The sequence below is a fragment of the Ranitomeya imitator genome, chromosome 1 (assembly GCF_032444005.1).
Source record: "Ranitomeya imitator isolate aRanImi1 chromosome 1, aRanImi1.pri, whole genome shotgun sequence".
Taxonomy (NCBI): domain Eukaryota; kingdom Metazoa; phylum Chordata; class Amphibia; order Anura; family Dendrobatidae; genus Ranitomeya; species Ranitomeya imitator.
The window spans coordinates 1132998573-1133018846 of NC_091282.1; the positions used below are offsets into that span (position 1 = coordinate 1132998573).

Genomic DNA, 20274 nt, shown 5'->3' on the forward strand with positions numbered 1-20274 from the left:
CGGAGCGGAGGGCACGGGTAGGGTGGTAGACTGATACCAGGGAGGAGATGTAGGGTGGTGCTGAGCCATGGAGTGCTTTGTGGATGAGGGTAGTAGTTTTGTACTGGATTCTGGAGTGGATGGGTAGCCAGTGTAATGACTGGCACAGGGTAGAGGCATCGGTGTAACGGTTGGTGAGGAATATGATCCTGGCTGCAGCATTCAGGACAGATTGGAGCGGGGAGAGTTTTGCAAGAGGGAGACCGATTAGTAGAGAGTTACAATAGTCCAGACGAGAATGAATAAGTGAAACAGTCAGAGTTTTTGCAGAGTCGAAATTAAGAAAAGGGCGAATTCTAGAAATGTTTTTGAGATGCAGGTAAGAAGAGCGAGCCAGTGATCGGATGTAGGGGGTGAATGAAAGGTCAGAATCAAGGATGACCCCAAGGCAGCGGGCATGTTGCTTTGGAGTAATGGTGGAACCGCACACGGAGATGGCAATGTCAGGCAAAGGTAGGTTAGTAGAGGGAGAGAACACGAGGAGTTCAGTTTTTGACAGGTTTAGTTTCAGATAGAGGGAGGACATGATGTTAGAGACAGCGGTAAGACAATCACTGGTGTTTTCTAAAAAGGTCGGTGTGATATCGGGAGCAGAAGTGTATAATTGGGTGTCGTCAGCATAGAGATGGTACTGGAAACCAAATCTACTGATTGTTTGTCCAATAGGGGCAGTATACAACGAGAAGAGTAGGGGGCCTAGGACTGATCCTTGAGGAACCCCAACAGTAAGGAGAAGGTGAGAGGAGGAGGAACCAGCAAAACATACAGTGAAGGATCGGTCAGAGAGATAGGAGGAGAACCAGGAGAGAACGGTGTCCTTGAGGCCGATGGAGCGGAGCATAGTGAGGAGGAGCTGATGATCCACAGTGTCGAATGCTGCAGAGAGATCCAAGAGAATTAGCATGGAGTAGTGACCATTAGATTTAGCTGTTAGTAGGTCATTAGAGACTTTAATGAGGGCAGTTTCAGTAGAGTGTAAAGAGCGGAAGCCAGATTGAAGAGGGTCGAGAAGAGAGTTATCTGAGAGATAGCGGGTAAGACGGGAGTGGACCAGGCGTTCGAGGAGTTTAGAGATGAAGGGAAGATTAGAGACAGGTCTATAATTAGCGGCACAGTTTTGATCGAGGGATGGTTTTTTAAGTAATGGATGTATGATGGCATGCTTAAATGAGGAGGGAAAAATACCGGAAGTGAGGGAAAGGTTGAATATTTTTGTTAGGTGAGAGGTGATAGCCGGGGAAAGGGACTGGAGGAGATGTGACGGAATGGGGTCACTGGTGCAAGTGGTCGGGCGAGAAGATGCAAGGAGCCTGCTTACTTCTTCTTCTGTAACTGCTTCAAAGTCAGAGAGTGAACTAGATGCAGTGGGGGAGGGAGGACAGTGCATGGTATGAAGAGATTGGGAGATGATTTCCTGTCGAATGTGGTCAATTTTTTCTTTGAAGTAATTGGCCAGATCGTCAGCACGGAGATCCGTGGTTGGGGCCTGCTCTCTTGGGTTGAGTAGGGACTGGAACGTGTCAAAGAGACGTTTAGGGTTATTGGACAGGGAGGTGATGAGGGTGTTGAAGTAGGTTTGTTTGGAGAGGTGAAGGGCAGAATTGTATGTCTTTAGCATGAACTTATAATGGATGAAATCTTCGGGTAGATTAGATTTTCTCCACAGACGTTCTGCGCACCTGGAGCACCGCTGCAGGAAACGTGTTTGCAGCGTGTGCCACGGTTGTTGCCGTCTGTGCCGAGTTGTTTTATGTATAGGAGGAGCAGCTTCATCCAGAGCACTTTGCAGGGTTTCATTGTAATGCTTCAATGCAGAATCAGGACATGAGATGGAGGAAATAGGGGCCAATGAGGACTGCAAGTTCATCATAAGTTTCTGGGTGTTAATGGCCTGTATGTTTCTATAGGTGTGGAAAGTGGGGGTGACCTGAGCGGGATGGCAGTTCTTGATAGAGAATGAAAGAAGGTTGTGGTCAGAGAGCGGGAGAGGGGAGTTTGTGAAGTCATCCACTGAGCAAAGTCGGGAGAAGACCAAGTCAAGGGAGTTTCCATCTTCATGTGTTGGAGAGTTAGTATGCTGCGAGAGGCCAAAAGAGGAGGATAGAGATAAAAGGTGAGAAGCAGATGGGGAGAGGGGAGAGGCAATGGGGATGTTGAAATCACCCATGATAAGGGTGGGGGTGTCACAGGAGAGAAAGTGTGTTAGCCAGGTGGCAAAGTGATCCAGGAACTGATGAGAGGGGCCGGGAGGACGATACACCACCGCCACTCGCATGGAGAAGGGGACGTAGAGTCTGACCACATGGACCTCAAAGGAAGGGAAGACAAGTGAGGGTACTTGGGGGATAACTTGGAAAGTACATTTGGGTGAAAGGAGCAGACCAACGCCTCCACCTGCTCTGTTGTCTGATCTTGGGGTATGAGAAAAGTGTAGTCCACCATATGAAAGAGCAGCAGCAGCGGTGGTGTCTGACTGCTGGATCCAGGTTTCAGTAAGAGCCAGGAGATTAAGAGAATTAGAAAGGAAGAAGTCATGAATGAAGGAGAGTTTATTACACACAGAGCGAGAATTCCAAAGGGCACAATTGAAAGAGACAGCAGGCATGCAGGGAATATTAATAAGGTTAGAGGGGTTTCTGGGTGTAGCAATTGGGAGGTTTGACTGGCTATAACATGGGGGGCCGGGGTTTGGAGATATGTCTCCAGCGACTAGGAGAAGGAGGATCGAAAGAGTGAGCAGATGGTTAAGTGATTTGTGAGAGCGTCTCTTGTGTTGGATGTTGGGACTGAATGGATCTGTGCTGTTAAGCAATGTGAATAGAGCATGAGTGCTATACATAGGAGAGGCAAGGACAGAGGGGCCGATATGGATGGAGTGTAGAGAGTTAATGCGAGGGCGGTGAATGTGAGTGAATGCAGCAGCCAGAATATAGATTATACAAATAAATATGGTGAGTATTTGTGCTGTTTCAAGTGAATATGGATTAGATTTAGTTTTTCTTACCTGTCTCCTGCCATGTTATAACTGCCGAGTACTTAGAAAAAAAAGTACTTTGAATAAAAAATACACGAATAACAGTGCACGAATGCACCCCTGCACGAATGCATCCCCAAGCTACATCTACATTTATAGAAGGCTAGCCCTTAGATCTCTTTTTTTTTTTTTTTTGTCTTAAAGCTCGTTAGCAATCAATCTAACTCAGTTGAGACAACAGGACACAATAAATGTAGTGATCAGATAAACAAATGTCCAGGTCTACATGGCTCATAAAGCACTTTGAAACAGTTATGTGATCTCTCTGAGTAAGGACATGCAAAAGTGAGTTAAATATCTATAAACACAAACAAACGCATAATAGGATGACTAACATATATAGATACATGCAGGATTCAATGCCGAAGATAGAATGACTCAGATACCATCAAAGCTGCTTGCTGTCAGGGACTGGAGCAATAGACATGCAGGATATTTCAGCTCAGAGAATGAATGATATGTTTACCATCCAAGCTGCTTGCTGTCAGGGACTGGAGCAATAGACATGCAGGATATTTCAGCTCAGAGAATGAATGATATGTTTACCATCCAAGCTGCTTGCTGTCAGGGACTGGAGCAATAGACATGCAGGATATTTCAGCTCAGAGAATGAATGATATGTTTACCATCCAAGCTGCTTGCTGTCAGGGACTGGAGCAATAGACATGCAGGATATTTCAGCTCAGAATTGGGGGAGTTCCACTGTTTAGGCACATCAGAGGGTCTCCAAATGCGACATAGTGCCACCATTGATTCCCTCCCTTCTGAGCCCGCTATGCGCCCAAGCAGTAGCTTTTCCCCACATATGGGGTATCATACTCAGGAGAAATTGCATAACAAATTTTATGGTCCATTTTCTCCTGATACCCTTATGAAAATAAAAAAAATTGGTTCCAAAGTTAATTTTTTATGAAAAAAGTAAAATGTTCATTTTTTCCTTCGACATTGCTTTAGTACTCGTGAAGCATCTGAAGTGTTAATAAATTTCTTGAATGTGGTTTTGCGCACCTTGAGGGGTGCAGTTTTTAGAATGGTGTCACTTTTTTGTATTTTCTGTTCTGTTGACCCCCAAACTCACTTCAAATGTGAGGTGGTCCCTGAAAAAAAATGGTTTTGTAAATTTTGTTGGAAAAATGAGAAATTGCTGGTCAACTTTTAACCCTTATAACGTCCTAACAAAATAAAATTGTTTCCAAAATTGTGCTTATGTAAAGTAGACATGTGGGAAATGTTATTTATTAACTATTTTGTGTAACACCACTTTCTGATTTAAGGGTACAAAAATCAAAAGTTTGAAAATTGCTGAATTTTTTACATTTTTGCCAAATTTCAGTTTTTTTCATAAATAAAGACAAGTTATATAGAAGAAATTTTACCACTAACATGAAGTGCAATAAGTCACGAAAAAGTAATCTCAGAATCATCGTTCCAGAGCTATAACCTCATAAAGTGACAGTGGTAAAAATTGGCTTGGTCATTAAGTACCAAATTGGTTCTGTCACTAAGGGGTTAAAAAATTTGTCATCGTCAGCTTGCCAGCTTGTTTTTCAGTTTCCAGATGAGAACGAATTTATTTTCTACAGGGCTCAGAGTATAAACAAACATAAAATACAATCTATATAGCCAAAATAATTTTAGATTGAGCAAAATTATTATATTAAATTATTATATTTAAAGGGAATCATATTTAAAGGGACTCTGTCACCTGAATTTGGCGGGCACTATGTCCCGGAAGTATTTCGCTGTGTTCCGGGACATAGTGCGGCTGTGCATGCGCACTAATGCTTTTCGGCTTTGCCCGCAGTTGGGCAAAGCATACTGCGCGTGCACAAGGCAAGATTGCATTGCGCACGCGTGAACTACGGAGGAAACAGACTCATATTTAAGATAATACTGCGGCCAGCGGGAAAGGAAGGGGTGAATGAAAGGCGAGAAAACACCGCCCATCGGACCGGACAGAGAGCCCGCCAAATTCAAGTGACAGAGACCCTTTCAAATATGCTTCAGGGGCAGATTCTCATGCAGATCTGTGTCCGGGCCATAGATCTGAACATCTCATTTACATATAATGAAAATGGGTATTTCTCTGGAATAAGACATCGGATCACAGATATGATGGTACCATATTATTCAGCCTCCTAGGACCTACATGCTCATATTGACTGCTTAGGAGGATTGATCTTACTGGCAGATTCCCTTTAATATCCAGATAGAGAAGTGAGTTGCCCACCAGGGCAGTGGGGGTACCGGGTCCGGTCGCAATTACAGGGGTGGTCATGGTGGCAGTGACCCAGTCCGTGGCCCTGGGCACCCAAGTAAAAGGAATAGTTTTTAAAGGGAGTTGTAAGATGGTAAAAGTTTGTGATGCCACCTGTGGTTCTCGGTCAGAGGTGACGGACGCTGCTTAAAGGGGTCCTTTGTGGACGATGGTGTTGCAGCAAAGATGATGTCGCTTCCCACAGGTGAAGCGGGGTCCACAGGGCTCCCAATGTGTATGGCAAAGGTAGTGAATGCCGGCAAATAAATGGAGGACACCGGGTTGCAGTCTTTACCTGGTTTACTGGTGTTCAATCACCACAGTCCAGGGTACCGGCAACAGGTGTTGATGGAGTCCAGGCAGACTGAAGACAAGTGGAAATCCCTTTGCCAGGTCAGTTTGGGAGCCTTCCACTATGTGCTGGTCTCTAGTCCTTTGCTGCCTGTGGTTGTCTTTCAAGGTCCTCGATTACTCCCAGTCCATGCATGGTAGGCAACTTGAGCCGTCTCTTGGGGTCTCTGTACATGGTGACTCCAGGCTCCAGTTGTTGCTGTACCTCAGGTAATATGTGGGAAAGTCACTTTTAGCTTATGCTTTCGGTTCTGCCGTGGGACCTGTAGTTCCTCACGACCCCGGGCTCCCGGTGCCTGGTTCCTGTGCTCTATCTTAGAGGGGCTCAATCGCTGCCCTCCTCTAGCTCTCAAGTTCCTCTGTGCTCCTTCACTGTCTGCCACCAACTGCCAGCTGTCTAACTCTAACTGCCTAGCAACTGACTCCTCCCAGCCAGAGAGAGCAGCTCCCTTGAAGTCCGATGTAGAGCTCCCCCTTATGGCCTGGAGTCAGAAAGTGTTGCATGTAAGATTACCTGCCAAAGGGATCCCTCCTGTCTCCAGGCATGGCATTACCCTCCCCGAGAGGAGGGCAGCACTACTGTGGTACCCGAACTCCTGGGGTGCCACAGAAGCATGATGTGGATTTTTACATTACTTTTGTGATTGAATCACATATTAAATTACATAATACATGAGGATGGGAAAGAGGTTCCATCAAGTTGTATTTACAGTAACTCCAGAGACCATAAAAACATAATCTATTTATGACTGTCCAAATAAACAGTTCTCAACTTCCCCTGCCTTCCTAATGAGAAGGCAGTGGTCATTTATAGTCTCCCACCATTCCTTCTGTAATAGATGGTGTTCCCCAAGTATAAATAGATGTGTATTGGGCTTCAAGTGCAATAGATAGAGATATCAGTTACCAGCTATGTAAATGATTGTAAACGTGCCTTAAAATAGCAGCTGCATTTGTCAACAAACACTGGTTTCCAACAGTGACATTTTCAGTGTATGCTATATTTATATACTTTCTCTAGAGCAGAGTTGCACAACCTGCAGCCAGGGGCCATGGTATTATTTTGTATGGCCCCTAACTATCTGGGTATAGGCATGCTTTTCTGGTCTGTGCCTCTTGACATTTTTATCCCTTGCCAGAGAGAAGAGGTGTAGTGCAGAGCAATGATAGATACGTATCTTTGGATAACTATGTTCCTCTCTCTGGAGTCCCCAAATATTAGCAAAATGAGGGTCACCTGAAGTGAGTGGCACTCCAGAAGTGGATGCTTTATGGAACTGGGAGACAATGAAGGGATTTGCAGAGGGGAGAAACGAAGGAGTAGACAGGTGTGATGATGTGATGGGGATGATGAGATCCTAGACCCCACATGGAGTCAAGTCCATCTGAGTGACATGGTCACACTGCCCCAGCTGCACAGCAAAAAAGGGAGCAGGGTACAAAAGCACCATGGGCGGCCCCTAGCCTGTATATCAGCTGCTACTGGTCACCTCGCCGATGAACTGAGCACACCAAAGCCAGCTCAGAGGAGCTCCCTGACAATACACGGATGGTTTGCACACTTTGCCATCAGAGACTGAAATGAGGCATAAATGTTCTTAACCTAAGCATGACTAGGCATCTAAATGCAGAGCACAAGCTGCAGTGGAGTAACATAGTAACATAGTTAGTAAGGCCGAAAAAAGACATTTGTCCATCCAGTTCAGCCTATATTCCATCATAATAAATCCCCAGATCTACGTCCTTCTACAGAACCTAATAATTGTATGATACAATATTGTTCTGCTCCAGGAAGACATCCAGGCCTCTCTTGAACCCCTCGACTGAGTTCGCCATCACCACCTCCTCAGGCAAGCAATTCCAGATTCTCACTGCCCTAACAGTAAAGAATCCTCTTCTATGTTGGTGGAAAAACCTTCTCTCCTCCAGACGCAAAGAATGCCCCCTTGTGCCCGTCACCTTCCTAGGTATAAACAGATCCTCAGCGAGATATTTGTATTGTCCCCTTATATACTTATACATGGTTATTAGATCGCCCCTCAGTCGTCTTTTTTCTAGACTAAATAATCCTAATTTCGCTAATCTATCAGGGTATTGTAGTTCTCCCATCCCCTTTATTAATTTTGTTGCCCTCCTTTGTACTCTCTCTAGTTCCATTATATCCTTCCTGAGCACCGGTGCCCAAAACTGGACACAGTACTCCATGTGCGGTCTAACTAGGGATTTGTACAGAGGCAGTATAATGCTCTCATCATGTGTAACCAGACCTCTTTTAATGCACCCCATGATCCTGTTTGCCTTGGCAGCTGCTGCCTGGCACTGGCTGCTCCAGGTAAGTTTATCATTAACTAGGATCCCCAAGTCCTTCTCCCTGTCAGATTTACCCAGTGGTTTCCCATTCAGTGTGTAATGGTGATATTGATTCCTTCTTCCCATGTGTATAACCTTACATTTATCATTGTTAAACCTCATCTGCCACCTTTCAGCCCAAGTTTCCAACTTATCCAGATCCATCTGTAGCAGAATACTATCTTCTCTTGTATTAACTGCTTTACATAGTTTTGTATCATCTGCAAATATCAATATTTTACTGTGTAAACCTTCTACCAGATCATTAATGAATATGTTGAAGAGAACAGGTCCCAATACTGACCCCTGCGGTACCCCACTGGTCACAGCAACCCAGTTAGAGACTATACCATTTATAACCACCCTTTGCTTTCTATCACTAAGCCAGTTACTAACCCATTTACACACATTTTCCCCCAGACCAAGCATTCTCATTTTGTGTACCAACCTCTTGTGCGGCACGGTATCAAACGCTTTGGAAAAATCGAGATATACCACGTCCAATGACTCACCGTGGTCCAGCCTATAGCTTACCTCTTCATAAAAACTGATTAGATTGGTTTGACAGGAGCGATTTCTCATAAACCCATGCTGATATGGAGTTAAATAGTTATTCTCATTGAGATAATCCAGAATAACATCCCTCAGAAACCCTTCAAATATTTTACCAACAATAGAGGTTAGACTTACTGGCCTATAATTTCCAGGTTCACTTTTAGAGCCCTTTTTGAATATTGGCACCACATTTGCTATGCGCCAGTCCTGCGGAACAGACCCTGTCGCTATAGAGTCTCTAAAAATAAGAAATAATGGTTTATCTATTACATTACTTAGTTCTCTTAGTACTCGTGGGTGTATGCCATCCGGACCCGGAGATTTATCTATTTTAATCTTATTTAGCAGGTTTCGCACCTCTTCTTGGGTTAGATTGGTGACCCTTAATATAGGGTTTTCATTGTTTCTTGGGATTTCACCTAGCATTTCATTTTCCACCGTGAATACCGTGGAGAAGGTGTTTAATATGTTAGCTTTTTCCTCGTCATCTACAACCATTCTTTCCTCACTATTTTTTAAGGGGCCTACATTTTCAGTTTTTATTCTTTTACTATTGATATAGTTGAAGAACAGTTTGGGATTAGTTTTACTCTCCTTAGCAATGTGCTTCTCTGTTTCCTTTTTGGCAGCTTTAATTAGTTTTTTAGATAAAGTATTTTTCTCCCTATAGTTTTTTAGAGCTTCAATGGTGCCATCCTGCTTTAGTAGTGCAAATGCTTTCTTTTTACTGTTAATTGCCTGTCTTACTTCTTTGTTTAGCCACATTGGGTTTTTCCTATTTCTGGTCCTTTTATTCCCACAAGGTATAAACCGCTTACACTGCCTATTTAGGATGTTCTTAAACATTTCCCATTTATTATCTGTATTCTTATTTCTGAGGATATTGTCCCAGTCTACCAGATTAAGAGCATCTCTAAGCTGGTCAAACTTTGCCTTCCTAAAGTTCAGTGTTTTTGTGACTCCCTGACAAGTCCCCCTAGTGAAAGACAGGTGAAACTGCACAATATTGTGGTCGCTATTTCCTAGATGCCCAACCACCTGCAGATTTGTTATTCTGTCAGGTCTATTAGATAGTATTAGGTCTAAAAGTGCTGCTCCTCTGGTTGGATTCTGCACCAATTGTGAAAGATAATTTTTCTTGGTTATTAGCAGAAACCTGTTGCCTTTATGGGTTTCACAGGTTTCTGTTTCCCAGTTAATATCCGGGTAGTTAAAGTCCCCCATAACCAGGACCTCATTATGGGTTGCAGCTTCATCTATCTGCTTTAGAGGTAGACTTTCCATGGTTTCTGTTATATTTGGGGGTTTGTAACAGACCCCAATGAGAATTTTGTTACCATTTTTCCCTCCATGAATTTCGACCCATATGGACTCGACATCCTCATTTCCTTCGCTAATATCCTCCCTTAAAGTGGACTTTAGACAAGACTTTACATAGAGACAAACCCCTCCTCCTCTCCGATTTTTACGATCCTTTCTAAACAGACTGTAACCCTGTAAGTTAACTGCCCAGTCATAGCTTTCATCTAACCATGTCTCGGTTATTCCCACTATGTCAAAGTTACCTGTAGATATTTCTGCTTCTAGTTCTTCCATCTTGTTTGTCAGGCTTCTGGCGTTTGCGAGCATGCAGTTTAGAGGATTTTGTTTTGTTCCAATCTCCTCGCTGTGGATTGTTTTAGAAATGTTCTTACCTCCCATCTGAGTATGTTTTCCTGGGTCTTCTTTGTTCAAGTCTAATGTTTTTCTTCCCGTCCCCTCTTCTTCTAGTTTAACGCCCTCCTGATGAGTGTAGCGAGTCTTCTGGCGAATGTGTGTTTCCCAGGTTTGTTGAGGTGTAGTCCGTCTCTGGCGAGGAGTCCATCGTACCAGTAATTCACACCGTGGTCCAGGAATCCGAATCCTTGTTGTCTGCACCATCGTCTTAGCCAGTTGTTTGCATCAAGGATCCTGTTCCATCTCCTGGTGCCATGCCCGTCTACTGGAAGCATAAAAGAAAAAACTACCTGTGCATCCAGTTCCTTTACTTTCTTCCCCATCTCTTCAAAGTCTTTGCAGATTGTCGGTAGGTCCTTCCTTGCCGTGTCATTGGTGCCAACATGTATCAGAAGAAATGGGTGGACGTCCTTGGAGCTGAAGAGCTTTGGTATCCTATCGGTCACATCCTTGATCATCGCACCTGGAAGGCAGCATACTTCTCTTGCAGTTATGTCCGGTCTGCAGATGGCTGCTTCTGTGCCTCAGTAGTGAGTCTCCCACCACCACCACTCTTCGTTGCTTCTTGGCTGTACTTTTTGCTGTCACTTGTTGCTGTGTGCCCTTTTCTTTTTTGCTTGCTGGTATTGCTTCATCCTTAGGTGTGCCATCTTCATCCTCTACAAAGATTTGCTATCGGTTCTTCAGTTGTGTGGTTGGTGATTTCTCCATGGTCTTCTTGCTTCTTTTGGTCACATGCTTCCACTCATCTGCTTTTGGAGGTTCTCTGACACTTTTTTCACCTTCTGTGACCAGTAGAGATGCTTCTGTTCTGTCTAGAAAGTCTTCATTCTCTTTGATGAGTTTCAAAGTTGCTATTCTTTCTTCCAGACCCCGCACCTTTTCTTCTAAAAGGGCCACTAGTCTACACTTCTGACAGGTGAAATTTGATTCTTCTTCTGGTCGATCTGTGAACATGTAGCACATGCTGCAGCTCACCATGTAGGTTGTCACATCTGCCATGTTGCTCCTAGATCCTGCTGACTTGCTGTGTGTTTTCCTTCTTGTGTAATCTACTCAGCCAAGCTCTCTTGCAATAATATCCTACAGGCAAAAATTCCGGCGCGCGGTTTGGTGATGCTTTCCAAGCAGCTGGTCCGGGCTGTACCCAACGATCTTCTAGCTTAGGGAGACTTCGCTTTTCCCAGAAGGCACCTGGAATATGCAAATTAGCCTCCTCAAGCTTGAATCCCTGGTTTGGTGATGCTTTCCAAGCAGCTGGTCCGGGCTGTACCCAACGATCTTCTAGCTTAGGGAGACTTCGCTTTTCCCAGAAGGCACCTGGAATATGCAAATTAGCCTCCTCAAGCTTGAATCCCTGGTTTGGTGATGCTTTCCAAGCAGCTGGTCCGGGCTGTACCCAACGATCTTCTAGCTTAGGGAGACTTCGCTTTTCCCAGAAGGCACCTGGAATATGCAAATTAGCCTCCTCAAGCTTGAATCCCTGGTTTGGTGATGCTTTCCAAGCAGCTGGTCCGGGCTGTACCCAACGATCTTCTAGCTTAGGGAGACTTCGCTTTTCCCAGAAGGCACCTGGAATATGCAAATTAGCCTCCTCAAGCTTGAATCCCTGGTTTGGTGATGCTTTCCAAGCAGCTGGTCTGGGCTGTACCCAACGATCTTCTAGCTTAGGGAGACTTCGCTTTTCCCAGAAGGCACCTGGAATATGCAAATTAGCCTCCTCAAGCTTGAATCCCTGGTTTGGTGATGCTTTCCAAGCAGCTGGTCCGGGCTGTACCCAACGATCTTCTAGCTTAGGGAGACTTCGCTTTTCCCAGAAGGCACATGGAATATGCAAATTAGCCTCCTCAAGCTTGAATCCCTGGTTTGGTGATGCTTTCCAAGCAGCTGGTCCGGGCTGTACCCAACGATCTTCTAGCTTAGGGAGACTTCGCTTTTCCCAGAAGGCAACTGGAATATGCAAATTAGCCTCCTCAAGCTTGAATCCCTGGTTTGGTGATGCTTTCCAAGCAGCTGGTCCGGGCTGTACCCAACGATCTTCTAGCTTAGGGAGACTTCGCTTTTCCCAGAAGGCACCTGGAATATGCAAATTAGCCTGCTCAAGCTTGAATCCCTGGTTTGGTGATGCTTTCCAAGCAGCTGGTCCGGGCTGTACCCAACGATCTTCTAGCTTAGGGAGACTTCGCTTTTCCCAGAAGGCACCTGGAATATGCAAATTAGCCTCCTCAAGCTTGAATCCCTGGTTTGGTGATGCTTTCCAAGCAGCTGGTCCGGGCTGTACCCAACGATCTTCTAGCTTAGGGAGACTTCGCTTTTCCCAGAAGGCACCTGGAATATGCAAATTGGCCTCCTCAAGCTTGAATCCCTGGTTTGGTGATGCTTTCCAAGCAGCTGGTCCGGGCTGTACCCAACGATCTTCTAGCTTAGGGAGACTTCGCTTTTCCCAGAAGGCACCTGGAATATGCAAATTGGCCTCCTCAAGCTTGAATCCCTGGTTTGGTGATGCTTTCCAAGCAGCTGGTCCGGGCTGTACCCAACGATCTTCTAGCTTAGGGAGACTTCGCTTTTCCCAGAAGGCACCTGGAATATGCAAATTAGCCTCCTCAAGCTTGAATCCCTGGTTTGATGATGCTTTCCAAGCAGCTGGTCCGGGCTGTACCCAACGATCTTCTAGCTTAGGGAGACTTCGCTTTTCCCAGAAGGCACCTGGAATATGCAAATTGGCCTCCTCAAGCTTGAATCCCTGGTTTGGTGATGCTTTCCAAGCAGCTGGTCCGGGCTGTACCCAACGATCTTCTAGCTTAGGGAGACTTCGCTTTTCCCAGAAGGCACCTGGAATATGCAAATTGGCCTCCTCAAGCTTGAATCCCTGGTTTGGTGATGCTTTCCAAGCAGCTGGTCCGGGCTGTACCCAACGATCTTCTAGCTTAGGGAGACTTCGCTTTTCCCAGAAGGCACCTGGAATATGCAAATTGGCCTCCTCAAGCTTGAATCCCTGGTTTGGTGATGCTTTCCAAGCAGCTGGTCCGGGCTGTACCCAACGATCTTCTAGTTTAGGGAGACTTCGCTTTTCCCAGAAGGCACCTGGAATATGCAAATTGGCCTCCTCAAGCTTGAATCCCTGGTTTGGTGATGCTTTCCAAGCAGCTGGTCCGGGCTGTACCCAACGATCTTCTAGCTTAGGGAGACTTCGCTTTTCCCAGAAGGCACCTGGAATATGCAAATTGGCCTCCTCAAGCTTGAATCCCTGGTTTGGTGATGCTTTCCAAGCAGCTGGTCCGGGCTGTACCCAACGATCTTCTAGCTTAGGGAGACTTCGCTTTTCCCAGAAGGCACCTGGAATATGCAAATTGGCCTCCTCAAGCTTGAATCCCTGGTTTGGTGATGCTTTCCAAGCAGCTGGTCCGGGCTGTACCCAACGATCTTCTAGCTTAGGGAGACTTCGCTTTTCCCAGAAGGCACCTGGAATATGCAAATTGGCCTCCTCAAGCTTGAATCCCTGGTTTGGTGATGCTTTCCAAGCAGCTGGTCCGGGCTGTACCCAACGATCTTCTAGCTTAGGGAGACTTCGCTTTTCCCAGAAGGCACCTGGAATATGCAAATTGGCCTCCTCAAGCTTGAATCCCTGGTTTGGTGATGCTTTCCAAGCAGCTGGTCCGGGCTGTACCCAACGATCTTCTAGCTTAGGGAGACTTCGCTTTTCCCAGAAGGCACCTGGAATATGCAAATTGGCCTCCTCAAGCTTGAATCCCTGGTTTGGTGATGCTTTCCAAGCAGCTGGTCCGGGCTGTACCCAACGATCTTCTAGCTTAGGGAGACTTCGCTTTTCCCAGAAGGCACCTGGAATATGCAAATTGGCCTCCACAAGCTTGAATCCCTGGTTTGGTGATGCTTTCCAAGCAGCTGGTCCGGGCTGTACCCAACGATCTTCTAGCTTAGGGAGACTTCGCTTTTCCCAGAAGGCACCTGGAATATGCAAATTAGCCTCCTCAAGCTTGAATCCCTGGTTTGGTGATGCTTTCCAAGCAGCTGGTCCGGGCTGTACCCAACGATCTTCTAGCTTAGGGAGACTTCGCTTTTCCCAGAAGGCACATGGAATATGCAAATTGGCCTCCACAAGCTTGAATCCCTGGTTTGGTGATGCTTTCCAAGCAGCTGGTCCGGGCTGTACCCAACGATCTTCTAGCTTAGGGAGACTTCGCTTTTCCCAGAAGGCACCTGGAATATGCAAATTGGCCTCCTCAAGCTTGAATCCCTGGTTTGGTGATGCTTTCCAAGCAGCTGGTCCGGGCTGTACCCAACGATCTTCTAGCTTAGGGAGACTTCGCTTTTCCCAGAAGGCACCTGGAATATGCAAATTGGCCTCCTCAAGCTTGAATCCCTGGTTTGGTGATGCTTTCCAAGCAGCTGGTCCGGGCTGTACCCAACGATCTTCTAGCTTAGGGAGACTTCGCTTTTCCCAGAAGGCACCTGGAATATGCAAATTGGCCTCCTCAAGCTTGAATCCCTGGTTTGGTGATGCTTTCCAAGCAGCTGGTCCGGGCTGTACCCAACGATCTTCTAGCTTAGGGAGACTTCGCTTTTCCCAGAAGGCACCTGGAATATGCAAATTGGCCTCCTCAAGCTTGAATCCCTGGTTTGGTGATGCTTTCCAAGCAGCTGGTCCGGGCTGTACCCAACGATCTTCTAGCTTAGGGAGACTTCGCTTTTCCCAGAAGGCACCTGGAATATGCAAATTGGCCTCCTCAAGCTTGAATCCCTGGTTTGGTGATGCTTTCCAAGCAGCTGGTCCGGGCTGTACCCAACGATCTTCTAGCTTAGGGAGACTTCGCTTTTCCCAGAAGGCACCTGGAATATGCAAATTGGCCTCCACAAGCTTGAATCCCTGGTTTGGTGATGCTTTCCAAGCAGCTGGTCCGGGCTGTACCCAACGATCTTCTAGCTTAGGGAGACTTCGCTTTTCCCAGAAGGCACCTGGAATATGCAAATTAGCCTCCTCAAGCTTGAATCCCTGGTTTGGTGATGCTTTCCAAGCAGCTGGTCCGGGCTGTACCCAACGATCTTCTAGCTTAGGGAGACTTCGCTTTTCCCAGAAGGCACCTGGAATATGCAAATTAGCCTCCTCAAGCTTGAATCCCTGGTTTGGTGATGCTTTCCAAGCAGCTGGTCCGGGCTGTACCCAACGATCTTCTAGCTTAGGGAGACTTCGCTTTTCCCAGAAGGCACCTGGAATATGCAAATTAGCCTCCTCAAGCTTGAATCCCTGGTTTGGTGATGCTTTCCAAGCAGCTGGTCCGGGCTGTACCCAACGATCTTCTAGCTTAGGGAGACTTCGCTTTTCCCAGAAGGCACCTGGAATATGCAAATTACCCTCCTCAAGCTTGAATCCCTGGTTTGGTGATGCTTTCCAAGCAGCTGGTCCGGGCTGTACCCAACGATCTTCTAGCTTAGGGAGACTTCGCTTTTCCCAGAAGGCACCTGGAATATGCAAATTACCCTCCTCAAGCTTGAATCCCTGGTTTGGTGATGCTTTCCAAGCAGCTGGTCCGGGCTGTACCCAACGATCTTCTAGCTTAGGGAGACTTCGCTTTTCCCAGAAGTCACCTGGAATATGCAAATTAGCCTCCTCAAGCTTGAATCCCTGGTTAGCTTGAATCCCTGGTTTTTGGAGTACGTACCTGAAAACACAGGAAAAGTCTGAGCCTTCCCTTGCTTATTCTTCTGCTGCAGTATTGGCCTCTTCCTCCCACTCCCGATCAACCGGGCCACCTGGATCCCCACAAAGAGAGGATGTGACAGCACCACCACCAGCAGTGTCATTGAGCATCTCCACCTCATCCCATTGAAGCGTTCATATTCTACATGTGGCCTCACAAGTGAATTCTAAAGGATAAACAATACATTAGGATCACGGGAACTACAGAACATGGTTTGCAGCCGCCACTACTTTTCCAAGTGGGCCATCCCTACCCTGCACCAGTATGAACATGCTGCGGACAAAATCAGATATGGACTGCTCAATGCCATCAATGTGAAAGTCCACATCACCATCAAAACATGGACTAGTAAGCACGGGCAGGGACGTTCGAGAGATATAACTACCTACTGGGGAAATGTGGTGGCTGGGCCTGAGGCAGAAAGTGTTTTGATGTATGTCCAACCACCACAGAGGATTGCTGGATGTTTTTGAAATGATTTTCTGTCCATGTTGCCTCCTACTCTGCTTCCTCCAACACCTCCTCACCCTGTCAACTTAGTGCTTGCACCACCAACTTCAGAAGAGCCAGGGGTAAACTAGAACAGGCTGGACTGAAACTCATCTATTTGTGGGAAAAATCCCACATAGCGCAGCAGCTGTGGATGGGGATCAAACACAGATGTGTGGTTGGTACCGATAAACATCAAGCCCGGCCTGGTGGTGTGCGATAATGGGTGAAATCTTGTAGCAGCTCTGGGCTTGGCAGGTTTAACGCACATTCCTTGCCTAGCTCATGTGCTGAATTTTGTGGTGCAGAGCTTTAATTATACAGAAATATCAGAACTGTTGCTGAAAGTGCTGTGTTCTAACCTTGCTGCTACTTGCCTGTCTGCCCTGCAGCTTCACTTCTGCCTTTCTGCTCATGACATACCAACAAGATGGAACTTCATCTTGTACATGCTGGAGACAGTGCAAGCAGCAGCAGGCGATACTGGAGTTTAAACTGAAGTATGCATGGCTTGGTTGTTCTGCGGAACAACACCACTTCAAGACCAATGAGTGGGCCTTCATGCGCACAGTGTGCGCAGTGTTAAAGTACCCCAAAAACATGGCCAGCGCTGATGATGCCATCATCAGAGTTACTATCCAATGTCTATGCCTCCTAGAGAAAAAAATAGCTTCAGGCGATGATGGATTTGGTTGTGGCACAGGAGGAAGACTAGGAAGAACAGGGGACATTCACACCATTTTCAGGCCAGACGTCCATTCATGTCTTGGCGGTTGAGTTCCTGCACAAACAGCAGCCAGGTACACAAGTGTCTAGCCAGGGCACAGTTTTGGAGGAGCAGGATGAGGAACAACTGTGTTCATAGCAGGGTGGCACTCAAAGCAGCTCTCGGGCATCACTGGGGCATGGTTGGAGGGATACAGATACACACATAAGGCAATACATGCTGCTGTGCCTGCGCAATGACCACTGAGTTGCACGAATTGTTGCAAGTACTGATTACTGAGTGGCCACAATGTTGGATACCTGCTACAAGCATAACTTGCCATTCTTAATTCTGTCACTAGAGCAAGATTGGAAAATGTATGAATATAAGTATAAGTGCACACTGGTAGATGCACAACTGACGGCATCCTTACCTGACCGCGGGGGCTCAGTGTAAGCACAAGTCAAAAGAGGATGAAGTCGCCAACACAGTTGGGCAACTGTTTCCACCTCTGAAGGCAGTGTAAGCATGGCAGAAAGGTGGAAAACCTTATTCATCACCACCACCTGATATGGTCCCTATTAGCAGGAAGCAGCATTTAGGTTATGCCTGTGTAGCAACTCACTCGGAATTAATAGGTTAGACACTAAAAAAGGTATAGGTGGACAGTTGAAAACACCTGTGTTAAGGTAGACGGACTGCAGCCAGAAAACAGAACCCAACCACCCAGAGAAAAGTTGTGTTTCATGTGGCTCAGCAGAAAAAAAAGACATCCACAAAACACAAGTTCAAGGGATCAAATCTACGAGCATGACAATTTCAGCAACATGGGAGAAGAGTATGTGTCCACACGTCTCCACATACTGAGTGATGGGTCTGGCCCATTTAACTTCTGGATCTCCAAATTGGACACATGGCCTGAGCTTGCCCTTTTGTGCTTTGGAGGTGCTGGACTGCCCTGTGGAAAGTGTACTGTTAGAATGTGTATTTAGCACAGTCTTTTCTTCACTTCTCGCTAGTGTTATCGGTCACCAATTAGATCTCAGTGCACGTTATGGTATCATATTATACTATTATACTTTTTCTCTATTTGTTCCACTCCTGGTTTTGGCTTACAAATACTGATGTAAAATACTGACCAAATACTGCTAGTGTGATGGCAGCCTTAAAAAGAGAAAACAAAGTAGTTTGACAATAAATGGCTTCACCCAACCACTAACCATGACTGGAGAAAAAGTTTTGGTGTTATCATTCATATTCTCTGAAAAAAAGGCCAAGAAAGCAATAACTCTGCTGAGGTATGTAAACTTTTGAGCACAACTGTAGATTATCCCATGTGATCTTGTGGAGCTACAAGAATATTGTGATGCGACACACTTCAGGATCTCATGGCATACATGGTGAACTAGTCATTGCCAAAAGCACAGGCAAAGAGTCAAGTAAAGACTGCAGTGATAGGTTATGGAGCGAATGGAAAAAACAGAATTGATCCATTCCAGTATGGAGTGAATGAAGGTACAATGAGGAGCTCTGAAGCAGCAGGCAAAGTTGAGTATGATAATTTAGTGTTGTTGAACCACTTCCAGGACCATGCATTTATTTTACTTTGGGGTCTGAAGATTTCAAAGTTTAATGTTTTTTTTTTTTATGACAACCAGGGCACATTTTCATCAAATAAATTCTATGGTAATTAAATTTCCCAGACGAATTTGAGCAATTTTGCCAAAATTGAATTACGGCAGACTCATTTATCTATAATTAAGAGATGCAATGAGTTAGTGTAGATTTGCCAGGTTATGGATAACCCCATCCTTCCCACTAAGTTCCACTCATAAAAAATTATGCTCTAAATGACAATTTATAAGAAGTGTTCATTTCCGTTAAATTGGTACATTAGAATTAGTGATGAGAGCGAGTGCTTGTTACTTGAGTTTGACAAGGGTGCTCGGGTATGCACCGAGTATCACGGGTGCTCGAGTGACATGTTTGAGTCCCTGCTCCTGCATGTTTCCCAACTGTTGGATAGCTACAAAACATGTGGAGGTTGCCTGACACACACGGGCAATTCCCATATGTTTTGTGGCTGTCTGACATCTGCAAAACATGCGACCGAGGGCACTCGAATATGTCACTTGAGCTCAAGTGATACTCTATGAATACCCGAGCACCCTAAGAAAACTCGAGTAATGAGCATTGCGCTCATCGCTAATTAGAATATGTTATGCACCAATCTTAGACAGTAAAATCTGTTTTACTAAGTGTTCTATAGTTGTGAGTATATAGAGTTATTATAGAGTGAATTATCAATTAGCAGAAAGCAGCTGGTAAGATGATTTTTGGCAACCAGCAGACTGGATAACACTAAGATGTGTTTTTTTTTTTCTTCAGGTCTTTCGAGCAGATGAAGATAATATGGGGGATGGTTGTTCTCAAAAGTTGGCATCTGCCAAATACCTACGAGTTTTGATGCTCATTCTGATTCCATGTATTTGTGCTTTAATATTGTTGCTGGTTATTCTGCTCAGTTTTGTAGGTAAGTAGAATACTTTTTAACTTTTTGCTAACTGACCGAACAGTGACCCAACTTGAAGCCCCCTTAACTCCAGTTGAAAATCTGTAACAGGACCATTCAACTACAATGTGTCATATAAAGTGGTATTTTCTGTGGCAGAGCAGCTTTGAGGCCAAGATGTGATTGCTGACTCTGGAAAGCCTTTAAGTATGAACTAAAACGTCTCTTGAGAGCAAAATTACCTAAGACACTGTTGGAGTCAAAAGACAGACCAAAATCTGTTTCATTTGATATCACACACAAGTCGCATTGGGGGATTGCATTGTTTATAAGGATGAATTATCTCAAAAACTAGAACCAATTCAGCAAAAGTAATGAGATTTTTGAATTTAGCACCCTCAAAATACCCTAAATCCATTAAAATAAAACCTTAGCATCTGCAAAAAATTTTTGGGGGGAGACCTGTGTAATGGCATCACAGGGTTTGAATGGCTGAGATTGTAATTTTTATATGATTGCACCATTTTTTATTTTATCTTGCTTCAAAAT

At 45.4% G+C, this 20274-nt stretch overlaps 1 protein-coding gene across 1 annotated transcript in view; it reads left to right on the forward strand.

The window, feature by feature from the left end:
- Window positions 1–20274, forward strand: part of CORIN (corin, serine peptidase) — a 649735-nt gene that overhangs the window by 147836 nt on the left and 481625 nt on the right. The window contains exon 2 of the mRNA XM_069744507.1: window positions 19602–19746. Within this exon, the coding sequence (XP_069600608.1) occupies window positions 19602–19746 (145 nt within the window). The remainder of the gene's footprint in view (window positions 1–19601; window positions 19747–20274) is intronic.